The 24,007-nt window shown below is 47.9% G+C and overlaps 2 protein-coding genes across 7 annotated transcripts; one reads left to right on the top strand and one right to left on the bottom strand.

Annotated features, from left to right (window-relative positions):
- Window positions 1–2,463: 2,463 nt before the first annotated feature.
- LOC105474897 (transmembrane protein 176B) lies at window positions 2,464–12,423 on the bottom strand. Of its 4 annotated transcripts, none has more exons than XM_011729769.3 (7): window positions 12,400–12,423; window positions 7,704–7,912; window positions 5,134–5,244; window positions 4,718–4,774; window positions 4,265–4,486; window positions 3,234–3,353; window positions 2,464–2,788 (listed from the first exon to the last, which is right to left on the bottom strand). In XM_011729769.3, exons 2-7 carry the CDS (start codon window positions 7,905–7,907, stop codon window positions 2,696–2,698), a joined length of 807 nt encoding a protein of 268 aa, XP_011728071.1. In that variant the 5' UTR covers window positions 7,908–7,912; window positions 12,400–12,423; the 3' UTR covers window positions 2,464–2,695. The 4 variants fall into 4 exon arrangements, with proteins under 4 accessions (XP_011728071.1, XP_011728073.1, XP_011728072.1 ...); XM_011729771.3 differs by lacking the exon at window positions 12,400–12,423 and adding an exon at window positions 11,671–11,793; XM_011729770.3 differs by lacking the exon at window positions 5,134–5,244.
- Window positions 12,087–16,420, top strand: LOC105474896 (transmembrane protein 176A). Of its 3 annotated transcripts, none has more exons than XM_011729766.3 (7): window positions 12,087–12,211; window positions 12,856–13,100; window positions 13,538–13,648; window positions 14,709–14,765; window positions 14,929–15,138; window positions 15,668–15,778; window positions 16,132–16,420. In XM_011729766.3, the coding sequence occupies exons 2-7, from the start codon at window positions 12,927–12,929 to the stop codon at window positions 16,165–16,167; spliced, it is 699 nt and encodes a 232-aa protein (XP_011728068.2). In that variant the 5' UTR covers window positions 12,087–12,211; window positions 12,856–12,926; the 3' UTR covers window positions 16,168–16,420. The 3 variants fall into 3 exon arrangements, with proteins under 3 accessions (XP_011728068.2, XP_011728070.2, XP_011728069.2); XM_011729768.3 differs by having other exon boundaries at window positions 12,117–12,211; window positions 12,882–13,100; XM_011729767.3 differs by lacking the exon at window positions 12,087–12,211 and adding an exon at window positions 12,245–12,268.
- Window positions 16,421–24,007: the final 7,587 nt, after the last annotated feature.

The raw sequence follows: 24,007 nt of genomic DNA, 5'->3' as shown, positions 1-24,007 counted from the left end.
TCCAGGTTTGTGGACCAGCCCTCTGTCCACGCTGCAGTGTAGATTGAGATCTTTGTAGATGGAGTCCTGAATGTCAACATTTGTGACAACTAAAAGACAATCCCCCTGCCCAACTTTGGCCACAGTTCCTTGGAGTCAGGGTGGTGAGTGGGCAAGTAACTTAGTCCTATCAAATGTGCCCATGGACACTGAGGTATCAGCAGCTCTGCCCACTCTGCGTTCTCCTGGCTGTTCATGACGTGAGCAACAGCAAGCTCAGGGTGCTCTGCCAGTGAGTGTCTGCTACTCTGCATTCTCCTTTCTCATGTTCCTTGTCTTCCTACAGTTCCTCAGCAAGCACACCACCTTCCTGCCTCATGCATCGCTAACTCGGCAGTCAAGTAACATTCGTTCTTCATAGTAAAGGGTTTATGCCTTGCCTCTTAAGCAGACTGTAAACTTCTTGGTGTTAGAAGCTCACTCTTAAGTCTGTGTGTATCATAACCCTGCACATAGCAGGACACGGTAGTCAGGAACAGTGAAGGGTCTGAGATCTAACTGTACATGCAGGTCAGCAAGTCAGTCTGCCACAGTTTCATGGATGCTGGTAGAAGCCACAAAACCCCGAGCTGTGACAAAGAACAATTTATTACACATGGCAACAGCAGTGGTCACAGTAGCAGCATTTTTGCTTGGGTTCTAGGACCCCAGATCCCACAGACAGTGCAAAGAGGCATTGCAGGTGACACCAGCACAACCAGTGGGCTGGGTTCTAGAAGAGGAACCCTGAACTTGAGGCATCTGATTCTTTTATAACAGGCAATCATGCCTGTCCTTTGGTCCAGAAGAAAACACTATTTTCCAAGGCTGCCCACTAGGAGGTGAGAACATCTTTGAAAAGGCAGCCAGTGCCACTGCTCAAAAGATGTGCGGAAACATGAGACCTGGGGAAGGGCGGCCATCCACATTTTTTGATGGGTTGAGTATTCCCTGAAGCCTGGCTAAGTGAGGCCCCGTAGGTTCTTGCCCTGCTAATGGGTCTCTTTTCACATTATCCACTTCAACCCAGCTTGGCTTCTGGGCTCGGCTACTTTACATTTGCCTGTTTAGCAAAGAATTGGGGACTTCCATTACTCCATCACTGGGGGTAAAATAAATGTTGAGGTTCAGGAGATTCCAAATTCCTCTGAGATTCTAATGTCTTCTTTACTGGGGACTGAGAGAAGGATGGGGACTGCAATGGTTCTGAGCCCAAGTTTTTCCGCCTGATGATTTGTGGGCTCTGGACCCTGGGAAATGAGGAAACCAGCTGGCTTCACACCTGCTGCTCATCCAAGGCTGGGTCTCCTGGGGAGGGGCTCTTGAGCACTCCATGCCCCTCAACCACGAAACAGAACATAACGTTCTACACTGCAAGCTCCTACATAGTGGCCAGCAAACTTTGTGTGTAAAAAGCCTACTAGTAAATGTTTTATGCTTTGTGGGCCATTCAGTCTCTGTTAAGACTCCTCAGCTCTGCCCTTGTAGCACAAAAACAGCTACCATGTGTAAACAAATGGTCGTGGCTGTGTTTAGATAAATTTTTATTTACAAAATTCGATGGTGAGCTGGATTTGCCCCTCGGGATGTAATCAGCTGACCCCGCACATATTCTGAACACACTCCTGTCTCACGGGCTTCTTTATAAGCCTCTATGTAAAGCACAAGCTGGTGAGGGCACCAGGGAGAGCAGCACCGCAGCACCGCCCTCGGCACAGGCCCCCAGTCCAAGTCCTGTGCAGGAGCAGGTCTCGCCCAGCGCAGCAGCTCTGCACCTCTGTGATACCACTCTGCCAAGAGGGAAGGTGCAGGCCCTGCAGCCCATCGGCTTGGATCTGAAGACCAGCCCTGTGGGGCTGCTAAGTCATGAAACTGACCTCATGGAGATTTCATGAAGCCCCTACCAGCTTTCCAGCTAGAGAAATGCTTACATCTATATATTTATGTCTTCACACATAAAGAAAATGGAAGAAGTCAAAATCAATTCGCTATCATTTATAATGAAAGGAAAGAAGACTAAGGATGGTGTTTATGTGGGTGTGGAGAGAGGAAAAGAGACAGAACCAACACTAATTACTGCTAAACAAAAAAAAGAGAAAGGAAGGAAGATGGGGAGGGAGGGGGCAAAAATCTCGTTCCATGCTCCACACAGTTCTCTCAAGTCTACAGGCTGAGGTCGTCGGAGCCTAGACAATCTCAGCAGGTAAGAAGATTCTAGGCCCACTAGACTTCCTTCCACTTTACACTGAATTGAATAAAATCATAAAAAGGGATTTTGCCACCTGGGATGCAGAGCAGAACATAATTAAATTTAGTCTTCTTGGGACAGTGTTTCAATGGGATAAGTCAGCTCCCATTTAACCTCATACATAGCGACACAAAGAAAGGCCTTTCACGGCGTACAAGGTGTATAAACAAAGAGAAACCATATCTTTCTGGGCAAAATTGTTTTTCTGGATTGTTTATTATGTTTAATCAGCACTGTGGAAAATGCAACAATATCTGTTCATGGACTTGAGAACCCCGGAGCAGGAACAGCAGGTGCTGATGTGGGGAGAAGAAAGGAGGAGGATCTGGACAGCGGCCATAGGGGAGGCGAGTATGAGGAGCCAGGAGTGGGGGCCCTGGGCTGCCCCAGACAGAGACATGCGGGCATCCCGGTGGGGTCTTTGGCAGCTCACAGGACAATGACAGTGGAGGTCTGCTCCCTAGAGGGTGAGGGGGGCACCGAATTCTCCCCCAGTAGTCTCTTCTCTGATCCTTCCTCGTTCTGGAAAAAAAAAGAAAAAAGAAATCCTTCGGGGAAAAGGATGCAGGCAGAGTTAGCATCATAGAACTCAGAAAGCAGAAAGAGGAAAGGAGGAGGGAAAGGAAAAGGTGACAGGAAACACAGATTAGGCAAAAAAAAAAAAAAAAACAAAAAAACAAGGTGACAGAGGAAGGGGAGTGGGACGAACACTTGGGACAGGGCAGAGGGGAGAGTGGGGAGATCAGAGCAGAGGAGGGTGCAGAGAGGCACAGGGCAGCGAGAGTTGGCCCAGGACCATGGTGATGGCCACATTCCCCGACAGCAAAGGGGAGAGTTGCATATGGAAAGAAGCTGAGGGGGACCAGCCAAGCCTCAGGTTCGGGTGCACCTGACCCTGCACTCCTACCTGCACTCCTACTCACCACCCAGACTCACACTGTCCAGCGGCCCCTGCCCGACAACTCACCAGGGGCTGGGAGCTCTGGCCACACAAGTTTCGAAGATTCACTCCCAAGGAAGCCAAGGACACAATGACTTTCAAGACACAGACAGCCAGGAACAGGGCACGGATTGCTGTGAACAACTTCTGGAGATAAGGGAAAAACAAAGATAGTCAGGTATCAGCTACTTCAATGCTGCCACATCACCACCCTCTCCACCCACCCAGGCACTGACTCTATCCAGCTTGCTGCTCCCACCACAGCTGACTGTGTTTCCAGCCACAGCTTCCATCCCACTGGCTTGTCTGCAGAGTGACCTTATCACTCCCTGTCAAGAAGTGGAGACTATTCCTTCAATCCCTAGAATCTGGAAGGGCCTAGGACTGCTTTGGCCACAGTGAAAGTGACACTATCCAGGGACAGGGTAGCCCTTAGCTGGTCTGGCAGCTTCTACTTTCTGTCTCCTGAAATGCTTGCAACTAGGGTGCTCCCCATTGGAATCCAGTTTCTGTGCTATGAGAAGCCCAAGCCACGTGGAGAAGCGATCGCTGGCTCTTGCTGACAGCCCCCACTGAACTCTGGACCATGCAGCTGCATCATCTCAGACCCCCAGCCTCGGCGAGCACTTGGATAACTTCACCCCCATCTGACTGTAACTGCATGAGAAAACCCGTGAGTGAGGATGGCTCGTCTGAATCCAGCCAACTCACAGCACCGTGAGAAATAATAAGTTGTAATTTTAAGCCACTACATTTTGGGGTGGTTTTTAATTCAGTAATGGAAAACTGGGATACTGACACACCAGAAAAGCCAGAAGAGTGGCCCACTATCTCCTCTCTGAAATGTCTCCTCTTTGTTGCTCATCCCCTTTGATTCAGAGGATCTTCATATCATGAGGTCTGAGAAATGTCTGCAGCTTACATTAAAACCTCCTGAATGAAAGACTCAGCATGAGGTCCAAGCTTAAAGAGCCTACAACTCTCTCCTCCAGCGCCCCCAGCTCCCTGGGAACAAAGAGCTATGATGGGTCCCCAAAGACTGGACTCCTCCTGCTCACCCTCAGCATCTGCATGTAAGCTCTACACTCCTCTTTCTGCCATTGGTTCTCTTGACTTTGCCATCTGTACCCAGTGGTAGGGATGACGACGTCCGAGGGATCACACACGGTGTCAATGTATAAAAAGGGTTCAGTTTGCCAGATGAAGCTATTCACGCAGAGGACAACAGCAGCCATAGCTGTAGCAAAGCCTGCCAGGGTGAGCAGGATGGATACATAGCCCTGGAAGAGAAAGAGGGTCAAGACACAGGCTCCTTCAATCAGTGGAAGAGTCATGAGGTCCCTGCCTCAAAGCCATCTCCTCTTCCCCAGCCCCTGTCCAGGAAACCCTCTCCTCCCCTCCAAGAAAGACCCCAAGATATTGGCAACCAAAGGGCAGAAGACAGGTAATGGAGCAGAACTCAGCAGTGGGTCAGTGAACAAGGTGGAGGAGAAAGGGTGTCCAAGACTCACAGCAAGTTTGCCCGGGTGCTTCTCATGGACAACGGCCCCAGCTCCTGCTGCAATCGCCTGAAAAGAGACACCAGAAAAAGGCCTCCAGTTTACTCTTCTGAATCGGTCTATCATCACCCTCCCACCAGCAGTTCCCAGCACAGCCAATGTGAAGCAGGATCCCAGGGAAAGACAAAGAACTCCGACACAGAGACAGGACTCCACCTACACCTGCCCCACCTCTCCCACCTGTCTTCAAGAGAAAAAGAGAAGTGACAGGGTCTCAGCTACACCCTAGGGCAGCTTCCTCATGGCCAAAGGCCATTTGGCCCCAGAGGCTTTGGTTGCTTCCCCAGAGCCCCAACCCAGATCTATAAGCACCTTCTTGCCTATCACAACTTGCCTCCCTCCGGGCTCACAGCCTGTTCCTTACTCACCACAGACCCCGCCCAGAAGGCACAGCCTGAGGCACGCAGCACAGTCCAGGGCCCCAAGCAGAAACACACTCCAAGAGCACAACTCACAACCCCCAGCAATATCTGAGTCACCTGCAAGACAGAATGAGAAACCAGACCCCTTCCCGTGAGCCCACGTGCCCCAGCTGCCCTGGGAGCAGCTGCCTGGCTCCTATCTAGGTGGCTCTCCTCTCCTTTTCCTCTGCCTTAACCTCTCTACAGCTCTGATTCTGGAAGGTTCTGTCTCCTTAAAATCCATGAAGCAGCACTGGCCTGGGTCTCCCCTCACCTTTCTCATAGGCTTGGCTATTTTTCCTTCATCACTTTTCCCCAACTTCAACACTTTCTCATCCCACCTGAAGATTCCCACTTTTTCCCCCTATTCTCCTTCAGAGGTCCCATTGTCCCATCCAAATCCCCAGCCTGACCTGAGCTTCTGGCCTATCCTTTCTCTTCAGATCCAAACACACACTCTTGAGGGCTCTGTGGCAGACACAAAGATGTGCTGCTAAGACCCCCTTCAAGAAAGGGCTTGTTTGATTGCTGACAGCCTACAGTTGTCAGCTCCTTGAGGGTCACCCTAATTTTTCAAGCTGAAGACACATGCTGAGGAGGGCCCCCCCAGCCAATGACTAAGCAAGACAGTGGCTCAAAGGCCATCTCCACCCAGTATGGAACTCCTGCAGTGGGCAGCCTTTGCCTGGAAGCTCCCCACTGGCCTGGCAGAGTCTGCATTGCAGCCTTATGGTTCCTCCTACCCAATCCTGCTCCCGCTCTTTTCATTCCATAGGTGTCATACCCCAAAAAGCCATTCACACACCCAACTCCAACTCAGGAGAGAATTCCTCTTCTTCCTGGAAAACCCAACTGTCACCACCTGCACATCCTACCGGCATCTCGAATTTGTCACATCCAAATCCCACACCCCCCACCAACTACCACATACACACACACACACATCTCTCGAACCACCTGCACATCCTACCAGCATCTCGAATTTGTCACATCCAAATCCCACACCCCCCACCAACTACCACACACACACACACACACGTCTCTTGAACCACCTGCACATCCTACCGGCATCTCAGATTTGTCACATCCAAATCCCACACCCTGCCTGCTACCACACACACACATCTCTCAAATGTCTGCTCCTCCTGACTTTCAGGGCTCTGATCTCCTGGTCACCCACACTTCAACCCTCTGTATGCTGTGGATGCCTCTCTTCCCTTATCCCCCACATCCCTTCACTCCCATGCCATGGAGGTCTGCGAAGGACAGGGACTCTGTCTCCTCACCATTCCTGCTATGATTATGCAAGTGCAGACCCTCGATCCTTCTCACCTGGATGCCTCCTGACTCTGAGGCAGGTTCCTGCTCAGAATCCATCCACAGTCTTCTCACTGTCAAAGCTGATTCAGGACAGACTCCACCCCTGGTCTTTCAAGGTTCTCAGCAACATGGCCCCAAATCACCCATTCATGAAGCCCATTTTCTTTACTCTTAACCATTATAGAACTTGCCCTATGCCTTCCGGCTTCTTTGCCTTTGCTCCTGTCATTCTTTAACCTGGAATTCTTTTTTGTCCATCTTCCACCTCTGTCTATACCTATTCCTTCTCCATTCAGGGTTCTCCTGCCCTCAAGGATGTCAGATGTGCTTCTCCCTCGCCTGATCTACCTTTAGTTCCAGTCATTAGTGTAGCTGCTGTTTCTTCTGATGGTCACTGAGCACTTTTAGATATAGCCCAGGGATTCTCTCTGTGGTTTGGCCTGAAGTGCTGAACACATTGCCTTGCACCTGTAGGCTCTCAGTCCATGTTGGGTCAATGAAACTGAATTAACAGCCTCTAGACTCTTCTTCCTGTTGCCCCACCTCTGGCTGGGACCAACTCCTCTGCACCAAAGAGGAGGTCGATTATTCCTTTTCATCCAAATTTCTGTGGGGATACTTACAACTTTTTCCTACACAGGATGAGATACAAATAGTGATTTCTCATGTCCCTCTCATGGAAATTCAACCCACTTTCCTTTTTTGCATCCTATTGAAGAAGGAGAGTTTCCATTGTGAAAGCTGAGCCTACAAATGGGGTCATTCTTGTCACACTCAACTAAAACAGAGTCGAGTGGCCAGGGGCAAAAAGCACTAGGGCACAAAATGTTGCTCCCAAAATGTAATTCTCTACAAATCAGGCTGCTGAAGCTGCCCTGCTGCAACCTGAAACCAGCTTTATCCACAGCTTCTGACCTTGCTACAACTCTACGATTCGTTTTACTCACACCAGCGCTCACCCATCAGAGCTCGCCAGCTCCCCAAAACCTATGATCTTTCTTGAAGGGCAGTATGTAACATTTCTCCTTTTTATAAGCCTTTAACCTTCTCTTTGTTCCAAAGAAGTACTGGAGACCACCTGGTCTGTGTGTATGCCCCAAATTGCAATTATCTGCTCCCAAATAAAATGTTTTAATTTTGAAGATTTGGTTCTATATTTTAATTGACCTCATCACCTCGTTAATGTGCCCCCCTGTCCTGCACCAGCCCGGTCTTACCCCTAGAGCCAGCTGCTCATAACCAATCCTGGCTGTGGAAGGCACAGTGTCGCCAGGGTGAAAAAGAAATTTCTTCAGAGAACTTCCAGCTTTCAGCAGTTGTGTCAAAGTTGACTCCTGGTGGATGTGGACGTTGATGTGGGAGGGCTGGGATGGCGTAGAGGCCACAGCAACTCCATTCACAATCACCGTGTTTTGGGTCATCCTGCCTGTCAGGGAGAAGACATACAGAAGTGAGGTCTGGGAACTAGGTGAGGGAAAAATACACAGCACAGGTGAAAGGAGATAAATAGTGTCTTTGTCAAGATCCCAGATGGGCACAATGGCTCACGCCTGTAATCCCAGCACTTTGGGAGGCTGAGGTGGGTGGATTACCTGAGGTCAGGAGTTCAAGACCAGCCTGGCCAATGTGGCAAACCCCTTCTCTACTAAAAATACAAAAAGGTGTGCACCTGTAGTCCCAGCTACTCAGGAAGCTGAGGCAGGAGAATCACTTGAACCCGGGAGGCTGAGGTTGTAGTGAGCTGAGATCTTGCCACTGCACTCCAGCCTGGGTAACAGAGTGAGACCATCCTAAAAAAAAAAAAAAAAAAAAAAACAGTGTCTTTGTCAAGATCCAAAAGGTCTTCCCAATGCAGATATCAATGTCACAGTGACCTCAGTGATTAGTGACTTAGAATATCTGTATATATATCTTTACACAAAATACTTTACACATAAAAATGTTAAGAGATACAAAAGGCTATATATACCTTTAAAACCTTATCTCTCATCTTTTTCCCTCAACCACCTATTTGCCTTGCAGATGGAAAGTAATATTATCGGTATCTTATAAATCCTACCATGACATTTTTGCATACAAAAGTGTGAAAAAGTATTTCTCCCCCCTTTCCTCACAAATAGCAGCATACTATACACACTGATTTGCATGACGCTGTGTTCACATGATCATATGTTTTTAGAATAACCCTACATGAGTCCATAAAAAGCGTCAACCTAAATAACAGAGAGAGGTTCTCCAAAAGAAAATGAGATTTATTCTGGAATAGGGCATTACAACGAGAATATGCTTACCACAGTAAATCGTGTGCACATTCAGGCAGGTAAAAGAAGACAAAGGTTTTTAAAGGAAAAATGGGGAGACTTACATAATCACTTTGAGATGACCATCCTTGGCTACAAGGATCAATAACAAGGGTGACACCTGTCCAGGGTTAGACAGGCAGTTGCTGGTGGATGTCCTCACAGAAGTATTTTTTTGTGTAAGGTTGTCATTTTACAGAGTCCTTTGTGACGATTTTTGTTACCAGGTGTTTACGCAGGAGAACCCTGCCTTGTGGGCTTTCTCAGGCTCTAATTTTCAGATTTTTTTTAACACAAGTGACTCGATTATGATTCTGACAACTTTCACAAAAGCTTCTTCACTCACTTGTGTAACTGCATATATTTCAAGAGTATGAATTTCTTATAATTTATTTAAGTGGTTCCCTATTGGCAGACATTTAGGTTATTTCCAATCCTTTTCCATTACAGACAATGTGGAATTGGCAGGGCAACTGGAATGTGCATTTGCAATTTTAGAAGATATTGTCAGTTACCCTCCATGGAGGTAGTAGCAATTCACACGCAGGAGGCAAACTCTTTTATCCTTTTCCTTTTATATGGGGAAAAATGCATTGATTTTAATCAATTTTATGTAATAAAATGTCTCATTTTAAATGTATATCTCAATGAGTTTTGACAAATTTATACGTTTGTGCAATTACAGCTACAATCAAGATATAGGACATTCCTACACTGCAACACGTTCCCTAAAGCCCCTTCTCAGGAAATAACCCCAACCACTGGCCATGAGCAACCACTAACTTACTTTCTGTAACGATTTGCATATATTTTTAATCCATGGTTCTCTTTTATTATTATTTATTTTTATTTTTTATTTTATTTTATTTTTTTGAGATGGAGTCTCACTCTGTCGCCCAGGCTGGAGTGCAGCAGAGCGATCTCGGCTCACTGCCAGCTCCACCTCCCGTGTTCACGCCATTCTCCTGCCTCAGCCTCCCGAGTAAGTGGGACTACAGGCGCCCACCACCAAGCCCAGCTAATTTTTTGTATTTTTAGTAGAGGCGGGGTTTCACTGTGTTAGCCAGGATGATCTCGATCTCCTGACCTCGTGATCCACCCACCTCGGCCTCCCAAAGTGCTGCAATTACAGGTGTGAGCCACCGCGCCTGGCCGGTTCTCTTTTATATTTTAGAGAGAGAGATGGGGTGTTGCTTTGTTGCCCAGGGTGGTCTCAAACTCCTGGACTCAAGCAATCCTCCCACCTCAGCCTCCCAAAGTGCTGCAATTACAGGTGTGAGCCACCAGGACCACGCCTGGCCCATAGTTCTCTTATTACGAGTGAGGTTGATTGTTTTTTCATACGTTAAGGGGCATTTTTATTTCTTCTTTTGTGAGCTCTCTATTCACATCCTATGTCCTTGTTTCGTTTTGATTTTTTCTATGGAAGTTCTTTATCTATTCACAAAATTACCATTTGTGATATAAGTTTCAAATGTTTCTTTACAATTTGTAGTTTATTTTTTGACCTTGCTTGTATTTTCATACAATCCATATTCTATTTCATTCTATTTACGGTGTCTAGCTCTTAGACTTTTAAAGGACTTCCCCGTTTCGAGATTATAAAATAATCTTCCATATTTTCTTCTAAGTGGCTTTATGCTTTCAGTTTTAACTTTTAAATGTTGACCATCTGGAATTTGGGAGCTGCGTGACCAACTTTGGCCGTTGGGACACGGATCCAAGTTCTGTTGCTGTCATTCCGATGTTTAACTTCTGAAAGATACGTTCCATTTGTGGAATACATCCTCTTTTTCTCAGTGATTTAAAATTGTCTCCTGAGCAGAAACGAAGTTCCCCTAGGAATGTAGGCCTATTCTAGTCCTTATATTCCGCCCATTGGCATGTCTCATGGGCTAGGCATCATTACCACAATTTTAACCTGGAGCTTAATGCTAATTGGGCTGTTTCACAATCCCCTCGTGTGGTTTTTCTTTCAGAATTGTCATGGCTATTTTTGCTAGATTACTTTTCCACATGCACTTTAGAATCAGCTTGCCTGGCTCTAAAATAAATCCTGCATAGGTAATTGTAATGGACATCCTGGCTAAGTATCACAGTTTACATCAAATAATATTAACAATTCTAATAACACCTGCCATTCGTCCTCTACCTACTTTTCAAAGCACTTTCACTCTTTCACCCACCTGGCCTCCTTGGAGTTAGAAAGGACAGGAGTTAGACAATTCCGCACACGCACAAAGCAGCTTCAGACTGCTTCCCACAAAATGAAGCCCAGCCCCAGATTCCAGCCAGACCTTCCCTTGAGGGCCCAGGCCTCGCCCTGAGTGCACCTCAGGTTCCAGCTATCTCCAGGCCCCCAGGACCACTGCTTCCCCCACCCCACGCCAACCCCTAGATCTGCCTCGCCCCCTCCTGAGGAGTCGGATCTGAACCAGGCTGGCACCACAGAGATTCCCCCTGTCGGCCGCCCGACGCCTGGTAGGTGGTGGGCTCTTCCCGGCTGCCCCAAACGCTTTCGTCTGTCCAGCTCCTCCCGTGCCCCGGGACTGGGGAAAGCGTCCGGCAGCCCCGCCACGCCCTGGCCCCGTCCCAGGAGCCACCCCACCGTAGGGCTCCAGCCAGGGTCCAGGCGTGCGGGTGGCGGAAAGTGCAGGGGACGCGCCAGGCCCAAGCCTCTCCTCCTGCTCTCCAGCCGTTTTTCTGGGGAGAAACACCTGCACCCAGCTGTCCCTCCCTCCTACGCGAGTTCTCCTGGAAACCAGGATGGAGGAAGAAAGACGTCTTGTGGACGGGACGGGGTGGGGGCATGGCCCTGGGGACTCCTCGTGACAGAGGGTCCTGCGGCAAGAGGGTCTCCCGGGCCGCGGGGGCCCTGCCTCACCTGCCGTCCTCCGGGAGCCGGCAGCGTAGCAGAGCGGACAGGAGCTGACCCCGAGCAGGGGAGCGACGGGAGGGCGGAGATGGCAGATGCAGGGGTGGGGGCTGAGGCCCCGCCCAAGCTGCGCAGTTTCCCGAAACCAGCTGCGGCCCCGGGGTCCGGCAGGGGGGTTCCGCCCGGAGGAGCGGACCTGGCAGGAGAAGGCCGAGCCCCCGCGCGACCCCTGCGCTCCCACTCGCCCACATTCGCACGCCGGCCCTGGCTGGGCAGAGCTGGGGGCGAGGACCACCCCACGGGCTTTCCCAGGGCCGTCCGCCCGCGCACGCTCCCAGCTCCCCAAAGCCCAGTGACCCTCGCGCAGCGGGAGAACCCCAGACGGACCCCAGGCCCTGCAGCCTGCGGTGAACCCGAGGAGCTGAAGTTCAACCCCACCCCCGCCTCCACCCCCGCCTCCACCTCCAATTCTCAACCCACTTCTCCAGGCGGCGCCCCAGCCGGCGCCCCAGCCCTCCCGCTGCCTGCCCGCAGGTCCCGAGGAGCGCAGGTGAGGCAGCGCCCCACTCCTGGCTGCCCCCGGGACTCCTTCCGCACGCGCCCCAAGGTGCCTCCGCACAGCTGGTGGGGCGTAGGAGGGACCCCCACCCAGGGATGAGACTGCAGGAAGGGGACTGCGGAGGAGGCCAGGTGCCGCCCCCGCTTTTGACCTAGCTCCGCACTGCCCAGCGGTCTTACCCGGGGCAGGGGCGGCGTGAACCCGTCGGGCGTGAGCAGCGGTTGGTGGAGCTGGAGGTCGGCGGTGGCGGGGACAGGGGTGTATCCGGAGCCCAGCCGGGGCGCGGCTGCTGCCACAGGAGCTCCACAGGCAGCCAAGGGCTCGGTCCTGTCTCAGAGCCTGCAGACCGTGGAGGGGAGACCTCAGGAAGAGCCCGGGTGGAGGGGGTGAGGGGTGGGGCCGTGGGGCGCTGCTTGACCTAGACACCTGGGCCCTGGGAGGAGGATGCGGGGGATAGAGCAGATCTGGGGCGAAAGGTGAGGTTCCCGCAGGCTCAGCGGTCGCAGCAGCCCCAGCATGATCAGCAGCCCTCTCTGCTACACACATTCCCCTCCTGAGGGGGCAGGGGTGCGGCTCTGTGACCAGGACAGCCATTCATTCGGTGACCCACTGGTCCCTGACTTCCCCAACTCCAGTGAAATCTGCGAAAATCTTCTGACAGCCCTTCCTCCCTGGTGCTGCCTTCTTCACACACGTGTCCCTGACAATGGAGACAGCCGACAGTAATGAGATGGCCCTGGAGGCCCCACAACCCACCCACGTCCATGTGCACATCCACCAGGAGTCTGCCCTGGCCAAGCTCCTGCTGACCTGCTGCTCTGCACTGCAGCCCCGGGCCACCCAGGCCAGGGGCAGCAGCCGGCTGCTGGTGGCCTCGTGGGTGAGTGTGATGGCCTGCCTCGTGGGGCGGCAGGAGGGACTCCCCACCTCCTGCCGCAGCAGCACTCTCTGCCAGCCTCCCTCTCAACAGGACACCGAGCCAGTTGTGTCTTCTTACTTAGGAATGTGATTCTCTGGCATTTTCAATAAGAGCCTGGGAAGGGGAGGCTCTGGGCTGAACGGGAGTGGAGGAGCCACCGACTGTGCGGAGTCCCAATCAGTGGAGCCCTTTCCTCTCGGCCAAACTCAGGATGGGCCGGCTCTCCTCCCTTTCTCTTTTTTCTCCCCCTCCTTCCTCTTCTTCTTTCTCCTCCTCTTCCTCTTCTCCTTTCTCTTCTCCTCTCTCTCTCTCTCTTTCTCTTTTTGGGGTTTTAGTGGTTAATCCCTGCAGTGGCGGCTCCACCTAGGAGCTGGGATCTTGGGTTTTTTGTCTTTCAGGTGATGCAGATTGTGCTGGGGATCTTGAGCGCAGTCCTGGGAGGATTTTTCTACATCCCCAACTACACCCTCCTGGTCACCTCGGGAGCTGCCATCTGGACAGGGGCTGTGGTGAGTAGAGCAGGACCGTGCTTGACTGCCTGTGAGAAGTGTGGAGCGTTGCTGTCCTGATTGCCTTCCTCCAACATGGGGCCACAGAATGCTGGCAGTCAGAAAGATCTGATTATCTAGGCCCATTCCCTGCCTGTTCAGATGAGCAAACAGCTGAGGGCAGTAGTGGCATGTCCTAGTCACACTGCTCTCCCATACCCTGCCCAGTGCTGCTCCTACCAGGCTGGCCGCCTCTCCCTGCCTTCAACAGTTAATGTCAACTAAGGATCTAAGGACCTGCTCATCTCTAGATACTTGCGTTGAGATGGGGGAGGCAGAGCGTGCCAGATAGTATGTGATCCCCCAGGAAGCATCACCCCCTGGTTATTCCCATTGTCCTACACAGGCCCTGCACACAATGGGAACCCAGGAATTGTCCATAGATGGGTGTGTGCAGTTTGCACAGGAGCTGGGTAGGCTGGTCATGGTACCTACACCCTCAGAATAGCAGTAAAACACTTGTATTTACTGAGAGAAGCCAAGAGTAATCACCTTCACCCACCCCATGGCAAAATACCCAGATTAGTTACAGAATTAGCCAAACAGGATTCAGGTCCACCTGTCCACTGGGATATACTAGATTTCCTGTTCTTCAAGCTCAGCTGAGTGGATCATTGGGCACTGTTAGGACAGGCTTCTAAACCTAATAGTGCCCACTCTGTATAGACTCATCCTTTATTGAGAGCTTCTGCAACACCCTATGACTTTTATCCACAAGATCCCACCATCCCTGGAACTTTCATAAAGTTCTTGGTGTTGTTTAAAAAGGAAGGTTTAGGAGCTCACACCTGGCTTGACCACAGCTCTTAGGTGTCACTAAAGCAGGGCCTTCTGCAGCCTCAGGAGTTGGATCGAGCTCCAACCTCTCAGCAGTTATCTTACCATGGATAATAAAGCTTAGCATGAAACCTCCGGCCCAAGCTGAGTGTGCTAGGGAAGGGCCTGCTGCATGGAGGCTGTCTCGTCGGAGGGGACTTGCATTTCCTGTGCTAAGCCTGCTCCTGGCTCAATCTCTCCCCAGGCTGTGCTAGCTGGAGCTACTGCCTTCATTTATGAGAAACGGGGTGGTACCTGCTGGGTAAGTTCAGGGAAGGGCATGGGAGGGGACCAGGTTCAGGCTGGAGGCCACCCCAATCTCCTGCCCTGTTGCAGGCTTCTCTGGGCCTTGCCCTATTTTCCCCCGATTGGTCTCTGGGAGAGACTGAAACATGAAGATTTCTCTCTGCCTCCTCCCTCCCCAGGCCCTGCTGAGGACTCTGCTAGCGCTAGCAGCTTTCTCCACAGCCATCGCTGCCCTCAAACTTTGGAATGAAGATTTCCGATATGGCTATTATTACGACAGTATCTGCCACATCTCCACCTCGAGTGGCTGGATCACCCCAGCCCCCACTGACAGTCCAGAAGAAGTCAGAAGGCTACGCGTGTGTACCTCCTTCCTGTACATGCTAAAGGTAGGTGGCCAAGGGGAAGGTGCAGCAGCAGGTGGGGCAGGGATGGCCAGGCCAGGCGAGGGGCAAGAGTCAGCTTCTCCACCAGAAATAGCTGTTACCTATTCTGCACCAAGCTTGAGTATTGTCACCAAGGACAAAGCATCAGACAAAACAGAAATGGCTCCTGTAGGGTATTACAGACTAGTGGGCAATACAAGCATTAAAATAATAATAAGTGAACCAATATAGCAAGTGTGCAAAGTGCTGCAAAGGTGTTAAATGCATGGTTTCCCTTGATCCTCTGAAGTCTTGGAGGTTATCAGGGAATCAAATCATAGCCCAAACCTGTCACTGTGTAAATGAGGACGCAGGCCCAATGTGAGGGGTTTCCAGCTGCATTCTGCACACTAAATGCATTGACTTCCCCTCCAGAAGCCACAAACTTGAAGATAAAGGGGTAGAGATTTTCCCAGGTCAACAAGGAGCATGAGGACAGAGCAGGAAGGCAGTTGTCATCCTGGTGCTTATGGCCTTGGCCCTCTGTCCCCAGGCCTTAATCCGTACCCTTCATGCCATGCTCTTGGGTGTCTGGATTCTGCTGTTTCTGGCATCTCTGGCCCCTCTGTGGCTGTACTGCTGGAGAAAGTTCCCAACCAAAGGGGTGAGTCCCTAAAGTGTGTGCCTGTGTGTTTGGGGCAGTGGAGCTGCTCAAAGGAGACAGGAATGGACAGTGGACAGTTTGGGGAGGAAAAAGGGGCTCATGACCCAAGTCCCAACTATTATCATGCCTGTCTTTCTACCCAGTGGTGGCCCAGCCCGGAAAGCCCCTATCCCCAACCAAGTGGCCCCCAAGTCAAAGAGCCTAGGAATCCAGGGAAGTCCATATCCATGCTATACCTTTGCATCAGGTACCATGCAGCTGATTCTGGTAGTTCCAGAGCTAAGCTGCCCTGGAGGAAAGACTCCGCCCTTTCTTTCCTACTTACGATTGTCTTGCCTTTCCTTTTCCCTTAGAAAAGACACCAGAAGGAGATGTTGGAAGTGAGCTGAATCTAGCCATGCCTCTCCTGATTATTAGCGCCTGGTGCTTCTGCACTGCGCATCCCTGCATCTGACTGCTGGAAGAACCAGACTGGGGAAAAGAGACTCTTCAACATCCCCAGTTATCCTGCTGCCATGACCATGGCCACAACCCTGCTCCAGCAGCACTTGCCCATTCCTTACGTCCCTTCCCCATCCTGCTCCGCTTCATGTCCCCTCCTGAGCAGTCATGTGATAATAAACTCTCATGTTATTGTTCCCAGGTTCTCGCTTAGTTATTCCAGGGAATTTCTCTTGGTTGGAGGAGGAAGTGGAGAAGGAGCCAACGGCAAACCTCAGACACCCTCCCACAGCTCCCCAACCTCCTGCCTCAGGCTAGAGCTGCTGGCCCTGGAGCTAGAACCTCTTTGAGGCTGGTCCTGTGGCTGTAGGTTCAAAGGCCTAGGAATAAAGGATGAACGGGGCTGAGACTCTGAGCCCACTCCCTACCACTAACATTTAAGAAGGTGAATGCTTGGCAATTTAAGAATTAGATTTTTTTTTTATTGTGACTGTTTGAAAAGATTAAGTAGACAACATAACATTGATAGGACATCCAACAATAAAGAAAGGACATCCAACAATATGACAAAATAGAAACCTTACAAATTATCCATAAAAAATCCTAAAACTGCTGTATAAAATATGAATCATGTATTTTTAAATTCATGACTATGAACCAAGAAAAAGATGGAGGCCATCAAAGCCTATAGAAGAAGTAGGGGCAAGAATTCAGAGTGGAAGCCAGTATCTGCCTGTGTTAGTCCCACAACCACCCATATACTCAGTGTTCCACTTGAAGGACCTACAGGGCTCAGCATGTAGTTGTGTTCATGGCTAAGTTATATTATAGTAAAAGGACACACAAGGTGGGGAAAGAACACATTAGGTGGACTCTGGAAGAATCCGGGCACAGGCTTCCTATATCCTCCCACAGTGAGAGGCTACACAGTAATACAGCAGTGTTTCTGCCCAGGGAAGCCCACCTAAGACTCAAAGACCAGGGTTTTTATTGAGAGCTGGCCACATAGGCACTCCCTCCACCTGCACAGCTACTGCAATTCCAGACTCCCAGAGGAAAAGCAGGTGTCCACCTGAAATCACATTGTACAGTCTAGGCAAGCTGATAGAGTGAAATTTAGTACACAGGCACACAAAACCACCTTATCAGCATAGGAACATTCCAGAAGCCCAATTCCTAGAAGACAACCAAGGGTAGCAAAACCTTGTAAAGGGTGACTCTCTGTGTTAACTCTTTCCTGCACACTGCCCTAAGGGCATCTGCCAACCTCTTGCAACCCAAAACTGCACTTAATAACTATGTGAAAGACAATAAATGAAGCCTAGAGCCACTTAAGCTGGAGAGTTACAGTGAAGGACCCAGTATACATCTTCACTTTCAGAGAAGAATTGCGAAAAAATCCACTCCATAGAGGGGGATGACAAGTAAACTCTTGGTGATAGGAGTCAGATGAAGATTCATGAATACAAGCCGGCCCTAACATGGACTTAGGGATGGAATTCCCACTCCTTGAATAAACCCCCAAACCCTGAGAAAATAATTTAAAGGTCCTCAAGATGGTAGTGACCCCTGACACCTGTCAGAAACAAATGCAAATTCTGCCTGGAAAAATTTACCTTCAACTGAGCCCTTAAATGATCTGCATGACTATATTTTTTAAAGTGACACAAATAAATAGAAAGCAGAAAAAAAAAAAAGATGATTATAAATTAAGTTTATGAGTAAGTGCAATAAATATAAATGGATAAAATAGTCCATTTGAAACATAGACTGTATTTTTATAAAACTCATCCATATGCTATTTACATGAAATACAACTAAAGCAAAGATACAGAAAGATAGTAAAAGGATGGGGAAAAAAAAAACAAATTAGTATGGCTCTATTCAAGAGCATTGCTAGAAACAAAGAGGCCACTCGTGGTCAATCCAATCATCATTCTCTCTTCCTTACTAACAGAAATCCAGTTTTGTTTTGTTTTTAAGTCGCTACTGCCAGCCTTCCTTGCAACTGAGGATTGCAACGACCCACACTCTCAGCCAATGAGAAGTCAAGAGAATTCACTGGGAACAGAAAGAATTGGTTGGTTTCCCTAATTTCTGCTCTCTGCTTCCTCGCCTTCTCCCAGGAATCAGGACTCCATACCTGGCACTGGAGGAGCCATCTTGTGGCTAAGCAGGTAATAGCCACAAGTTGGAAATGATACAAAAGACAAAGGAGGCTGGACCCTCAACAACATAATTGAATACGCCCAACCAATCCTGGATACTTACCTTTGAACAGCTCTATATGACAGAAAGTAAATGCCTTGCTGGCTTTTTTTAAGGAAAAATTTTTTTTAGTTTACAGTAGCAACAACACTGTAAGATACTTAGAAATAAATCTAGATACTCAAGACTGGTAAAGAAAATCATAAAACTTTATTGAAAAACATTAATGAATACCTAAATTAAATAAAAAAACACATACCATGTTCATAGATGGGAGGACTCCATTTTGTAAAGATGGCATCTCCCTCCAAATTTATGCATAAATTCAGTGCAATCCAAATCAAAATCTCACCAGAGTTTTATTAGTATTTGATTGGCCAATTCTCAACTTGACACAGAAGATCAAAAAATCAAGAATGTCGGTGCGTTCCAAGATGGCCAGATAGGAACAGCTCCGGTCTGCAATTGCCAGTGTGATCATCACAGAAGATGTGTGATTTCTGCATTTCCAACTGAGGTACCTGGTTCATCTCATTGGGACTGGTTGGACAGTGGGTGCAGCCCACTGGTTGGACAGAGGGTGAGCCAAAGCAGGGTGGGGCATTGCCTCACCGGAGAAGCGCAAGGGATCGGGGAATTTCCCTTTCCTAGCCAAGGGAAGCTATGACAGACTGTGCCTGGAAAAATGGAACATTCCCGCCTAAATACTGTGCTTTTCCAACAGTCTTAGCAAACAGCACACCAGGAGATGATATCCCATGCCTGGCTAGGAGGGTCCCAAGCCCACAGAGCCTTGCTCACTGCTAGCACAGCAGTCTGCGATCAACCTGCAAGGCAGCAACCTGGCAGAGGGAGGGACATGCGCCATTGCTGAGGCTTGAGTAGGTAAACAAAGCAGCCAGGGAAGCTTGAACTGGGAGGAACCCACCACAGCTCAGCAAGGCCTGCTACTTCTGTTGACTCCACCTCCAGGGGTCAGGGGGCAGGGCATAGCTGAACAAAAGGCAGCAGAAACTTCTGCAGACTTAAACCTCCCTGTCTGACAGCTGCAAAAAGAGCAGTGGTTCTCCCAGCACACCATTTGAGCTCTGAGAACTGACAGACTGCTTCCTCAAGTGGGTCCCTGACCCCTGTGTAGCCTAACTGGGAGACACTTCCCAATAGGGGCCGACTGATACCTCATACAGGCAGGTGCCCCTCTGGGATGAAGCTACCAGAGGAAGGATCAGGCAGCAATATTTGCTGTTCTGATCAGGCAAACAGGGTCTGGAGTGGACCTCCAGCAAACTCCAACAGACCTGCAGCTGAGGGACCTGACTCCAAAATCCCATCTGTAGGTCACCAACATCAAAGACCAAAGGTAGATAAAACCACAAAGATGGGGAGAAATCAGAGCAGAAAAGCTGAAAATGCTAAAAACCGGAACGCCTCTTCTCCTCCAAAGGATCGCAGCTCCTCACCAGCAATGGAACAAAGCTGGATGGAGAATGACTTTGACAAGTTGACAGGCTTCAGAAGGTCGGTAATAACAAACTTCTTTGAGCTAAAGGAGGATGTTTGAACCCATCGCAAGGAAGCTTAAAACCTTGAAAAAAGATTAGACGAATGGCTAACTAGAATAAACAGTGCAGAGAAGACCTTAAATGACCTGATGGAGCTGAAAACCATGGCACAAGAACTACATGACGAATGCACAAGCTTCAGTAACTGACTCAATCAACTGGAAGAAAGGGTACCAGTGATTGAAGATCAAATTAATGAAATAAAGCAACAAGAAAACTTTAGAGAAAAAAGAGTAAAAAGAAACAAACAAAGCCTCCAAGAAATATGGGGCTATGTGAAAAGACCAAATCTACATTTGATTGGTGTACCTGAAAGTGACAGGGAGAATGGAACCAAGTTGGAAAATACTCTTCAGTATACTATCCAGGAGGACTTCCACAACCTAGCAAAGCAGGCCAACATTCAAATTCAGGAAATACAGAGAATGCCACAAAGATACTCCTTAGGAAGAGCAACCCCAAGACGCCTAATTGTCAGATTCACCAAGGCTAAAATGAAGGAAAAAATGTTGAGGGCAGCCAAAGAGAAAGGTCAGGTTACCCACAAAGGGAAGCCCATCAGACTAACAGTGGATCTCTCTGGCAGAAACTCTACAGGCCAGAAGAGACTGAGGGCCAATATTTAACATTCTTAAAGAAAAGAATTTTCAACCCAGAATTTCGTATCTTGCCAAACTAAGCTTTATCAGTGAAGGAGAAATAAAATCGTTTACAAACACACAAATGCTGAGAGATTTTGTCACCACCAGGCCTGCCTTACAAGAACTCCTGAAGGAAGCACTAAAGATGGAAAGGAACAACCAGTACCAGCCACTGCAAAAACATGCCAAATTGTAAAGACCATCGATGCTAGGAAGAAACTGCATCAACTAACCGGCAAAATAACCAGATAACATCATGTCAGGATCAAATTCACACATAACAATATTAACCTTAAATGTAAATGGGCTTAATGCCCCAATTAAGAGACAGAGACTGGCAAATAGGATAAAGAGTCAAGACCCATCAGTATGCTGTATTCAGGAGACCCATCTCACGTGCAGAGACACACATAGGCTCAAAATAAAGGGATGGAGGAAGATCTACCAAGCAAAGGGAAAGCAAAAAAAAGCAGGGGTTCCAATCCTAGTCTCTGATAAAACAAACTTTAAACCAACAAAGATCAAAAGAGACAAAGAAGGCCATTACATAATGGTAAAGGGAACAACTCAATAAGAAGAGGTAACTATCCTAAATATATATGCACCCAATACAGGAGTACCCAGATTCATAAAGCAAGTCCTTAGAGACCTCCAAAGAGACTTAGACTCCTACACAATAATAATGGGAGACTTTAACACCCTACTGTCCATATTAGACAGATCAACAAGACAGAGGGTTAACAAGGATATCCAGGACTTGAACTCAGTTCTGCACCAAGCAGACCTAATAGACATCTACAGAACTCTCCACCTCAAATCAACAGAATATACATTCTTCTCAGCACCACATCACACTAATTCCAAAATTGACCACATAATTGGAAGTAAGGCACTCCTCAGCAAACATAAAAGAACAAAAATCACAACAAACTGTCTCTCAGACCACAGTGCAATCAAATTAGAACTCAGGATAAAGAAACTCACTGAAAACCACACGGGTACATGGAAACTGAACAACCTGCTCCTAAATGACTACTGGGTACCTAACAAAATGAAGGCAGAAATAAAGATGTTCTTTGAAACCAATGAGAACAAAGACACAACGTACCAGAATCTCTGGGACACATTTAAAGTAGTGTGTAGAGGGAAATTTATAACACTAAATGCCCACAAAAGAAAGGAGGAAAGATCTAAAATAAATACCCTAACATTACAAGTAAAAGAACTAGAAAAGCAAGAACAAACACATTCAAAAGCTAGCAGAAGGTAAGAAATAACTAAGATCAGAGCAGAACTGAAGGAGATAGAGACACAAAAAACCCTTCAAAAAATCAATGAATCCAGGAGCTGGTTTTTTGAAAAGATCAACAAAATAGACTGCTAGCAAGACTAAAAAAGAAGAAAAGAGAGAAAAATTAAATAGACGCACTAAAAAATGATAAAGGGGATATCACCACCGACCCCACAGAAATACAAACTACCATCAGAGAATACTATAAATACCTCTATGCAAATAAACTAGAACATCTAGAAGAAATGGATTAATTCCTGGACACATACACCCTCCAAAGATTAAACCAGGAAGAAGTTGAATCTCTGAATAGACCAATAACAGGCTCTGAAATTGAGGCAATAATTAACAGCCTACCAACCAAAAAATTTCCACAACCAGATGGATTCACAGCCAAATTCTACCAGAGGTACAAAGAGGAGCTGGTACCATTCCTTCTGAAACTATTCCAATCAATAGAAAAAGAGAGAATCCTCCCTAACTCATTTTATGAGGCCAGCATCATCCTGATACCAAAGCCTGACAGAGACACAACCAAAAAAGAGAATTTGAGACCAATATCCCTGATGAACATCGATGCAAACATCCTGAATAAAATACTGGCAAACTGAACCCAGTAGCACATCAAAAAGCTTATCTACCATGATCAAGTCAGCTTCATCCCTGGGATGCAAGGCTGGTTCAACATATGCAAATCAATAAATATAATCCATCACATAAACAGAACCAAAGACAAAAACCACATGATTATCTCAATAGATTCAGAAAAGGCCTTTGACAAATTTCAACAGCCTTCATGCTAAAAAATCTCAATAAACTAGGTATTGATGGAATGTATCTCAAAATAATAAGAGCTATTTATGACAAACCCACTGCTAATATCATACTGAATGGGCAAAAACTGGAAGAATTCCCTTTGAAAACTGGCACAAGACAGGGATGCCCTCTCTCGCCACTCCTATTCAACATAGTGTTGGAAATTCTGGCCAGGGCAATCAGGCAAGGGAACGAAATAAAGGGTATTCAATTAGGAAAAGACGAAGTCAGATTGTCCCTGTTTGCAGATGACATGATTGTATATTTAGAAAACCCCATCCTCTCAGCCCAAAGTCTCCTTAAGCTGATAAGCAACTTCAGCAAAGTCTCGGGATACAAAATCAATGTGCAAAAATCACAAGCATTCCTATACATCAATAAAAGAAAAACAGACAGCCAAATCATGAGTGAACTCCCATTCACAATTGCTACAAAGAGAATAAAATACCTAGGAATCCAACTTACAAGGGATGTGAAGGAGCTCTTCAAGGAGAACTGCAAACCACTGCTCAGTGAAATAAAGGAGGTCACAAACAAATGCAAGAACATTCCGTGCTCATAGATAGGAAGAATCAATATCATGAAAATGGCCATACTGCCCAAGGTAATTTATAGATTCAATGCCATCCCCATCAAGCTACCAATGACTTTCTTCACAGAATTGGAAAAAACTGAAGTTCATATGGAACCAACAAAGAGCCCACATTGCCAAGACAATCCTAAGCAATATAACAATTCCTCCTCCCTACCTCAGAGGAAATATAACAGAGTCCCCAAATGGGAATATAATCTCCTTTGTTCAAACTTCTAGAATGGGCATGAGGAAAACCAGAGCTATATACATCATCAGTGGGACTGACTATGCAGACACCATAGAAGGTCATGAAGTGGCCTTTGGCAGAGACTGGTGTTGTTCTCCCAATTTTCATTCTTTCTTCCTTTATTTCTTGTAGTAGGTCCCCCGGAAAAAAAACTGGGCACATAGCTTCTTGGAATGGAGACTAGATTTCCCAGCCTCCTTTGGTGACTTAATTTTAAGCAATAAGATTTAAGAGGAAACAGTGTGTGCATGTCCTGGGAACATCCTTTAAGAGAGAGGTGTCCTTTGTCCCCATGATCTCTTTTGATGCTTGGAGTGCAGGTGTGATAGCAGCACAATAGTGAATGCTTATAATTTTATTTGTCTCAGCATTAATTTTGAATATTAACTGGACTTTCCCATACCAGCAGCAGGGCTCAGTTACCCTCAATACAGTTTCCAGTTCTATAC

The sequence above is a fragment of the Macaca nemestrina genome, chromosome 4 (genome assembly GCF_043159975.1).
Source record: "Macaca nemestrina isolate mMacNem1 chromosome 4, mMacNem.hap1, whole genome shotgun sequence".
Taxonomy (NCBI): domain Eukaryota; kingdom Metazoa; phylum Chordata; class Mammalia; order Primates; family Cercopithecidae; genus Macaca; species Macaca nemestrina.
This window is presented reverse-complemented; position numbering and strand designations above follow the sequence as displayed.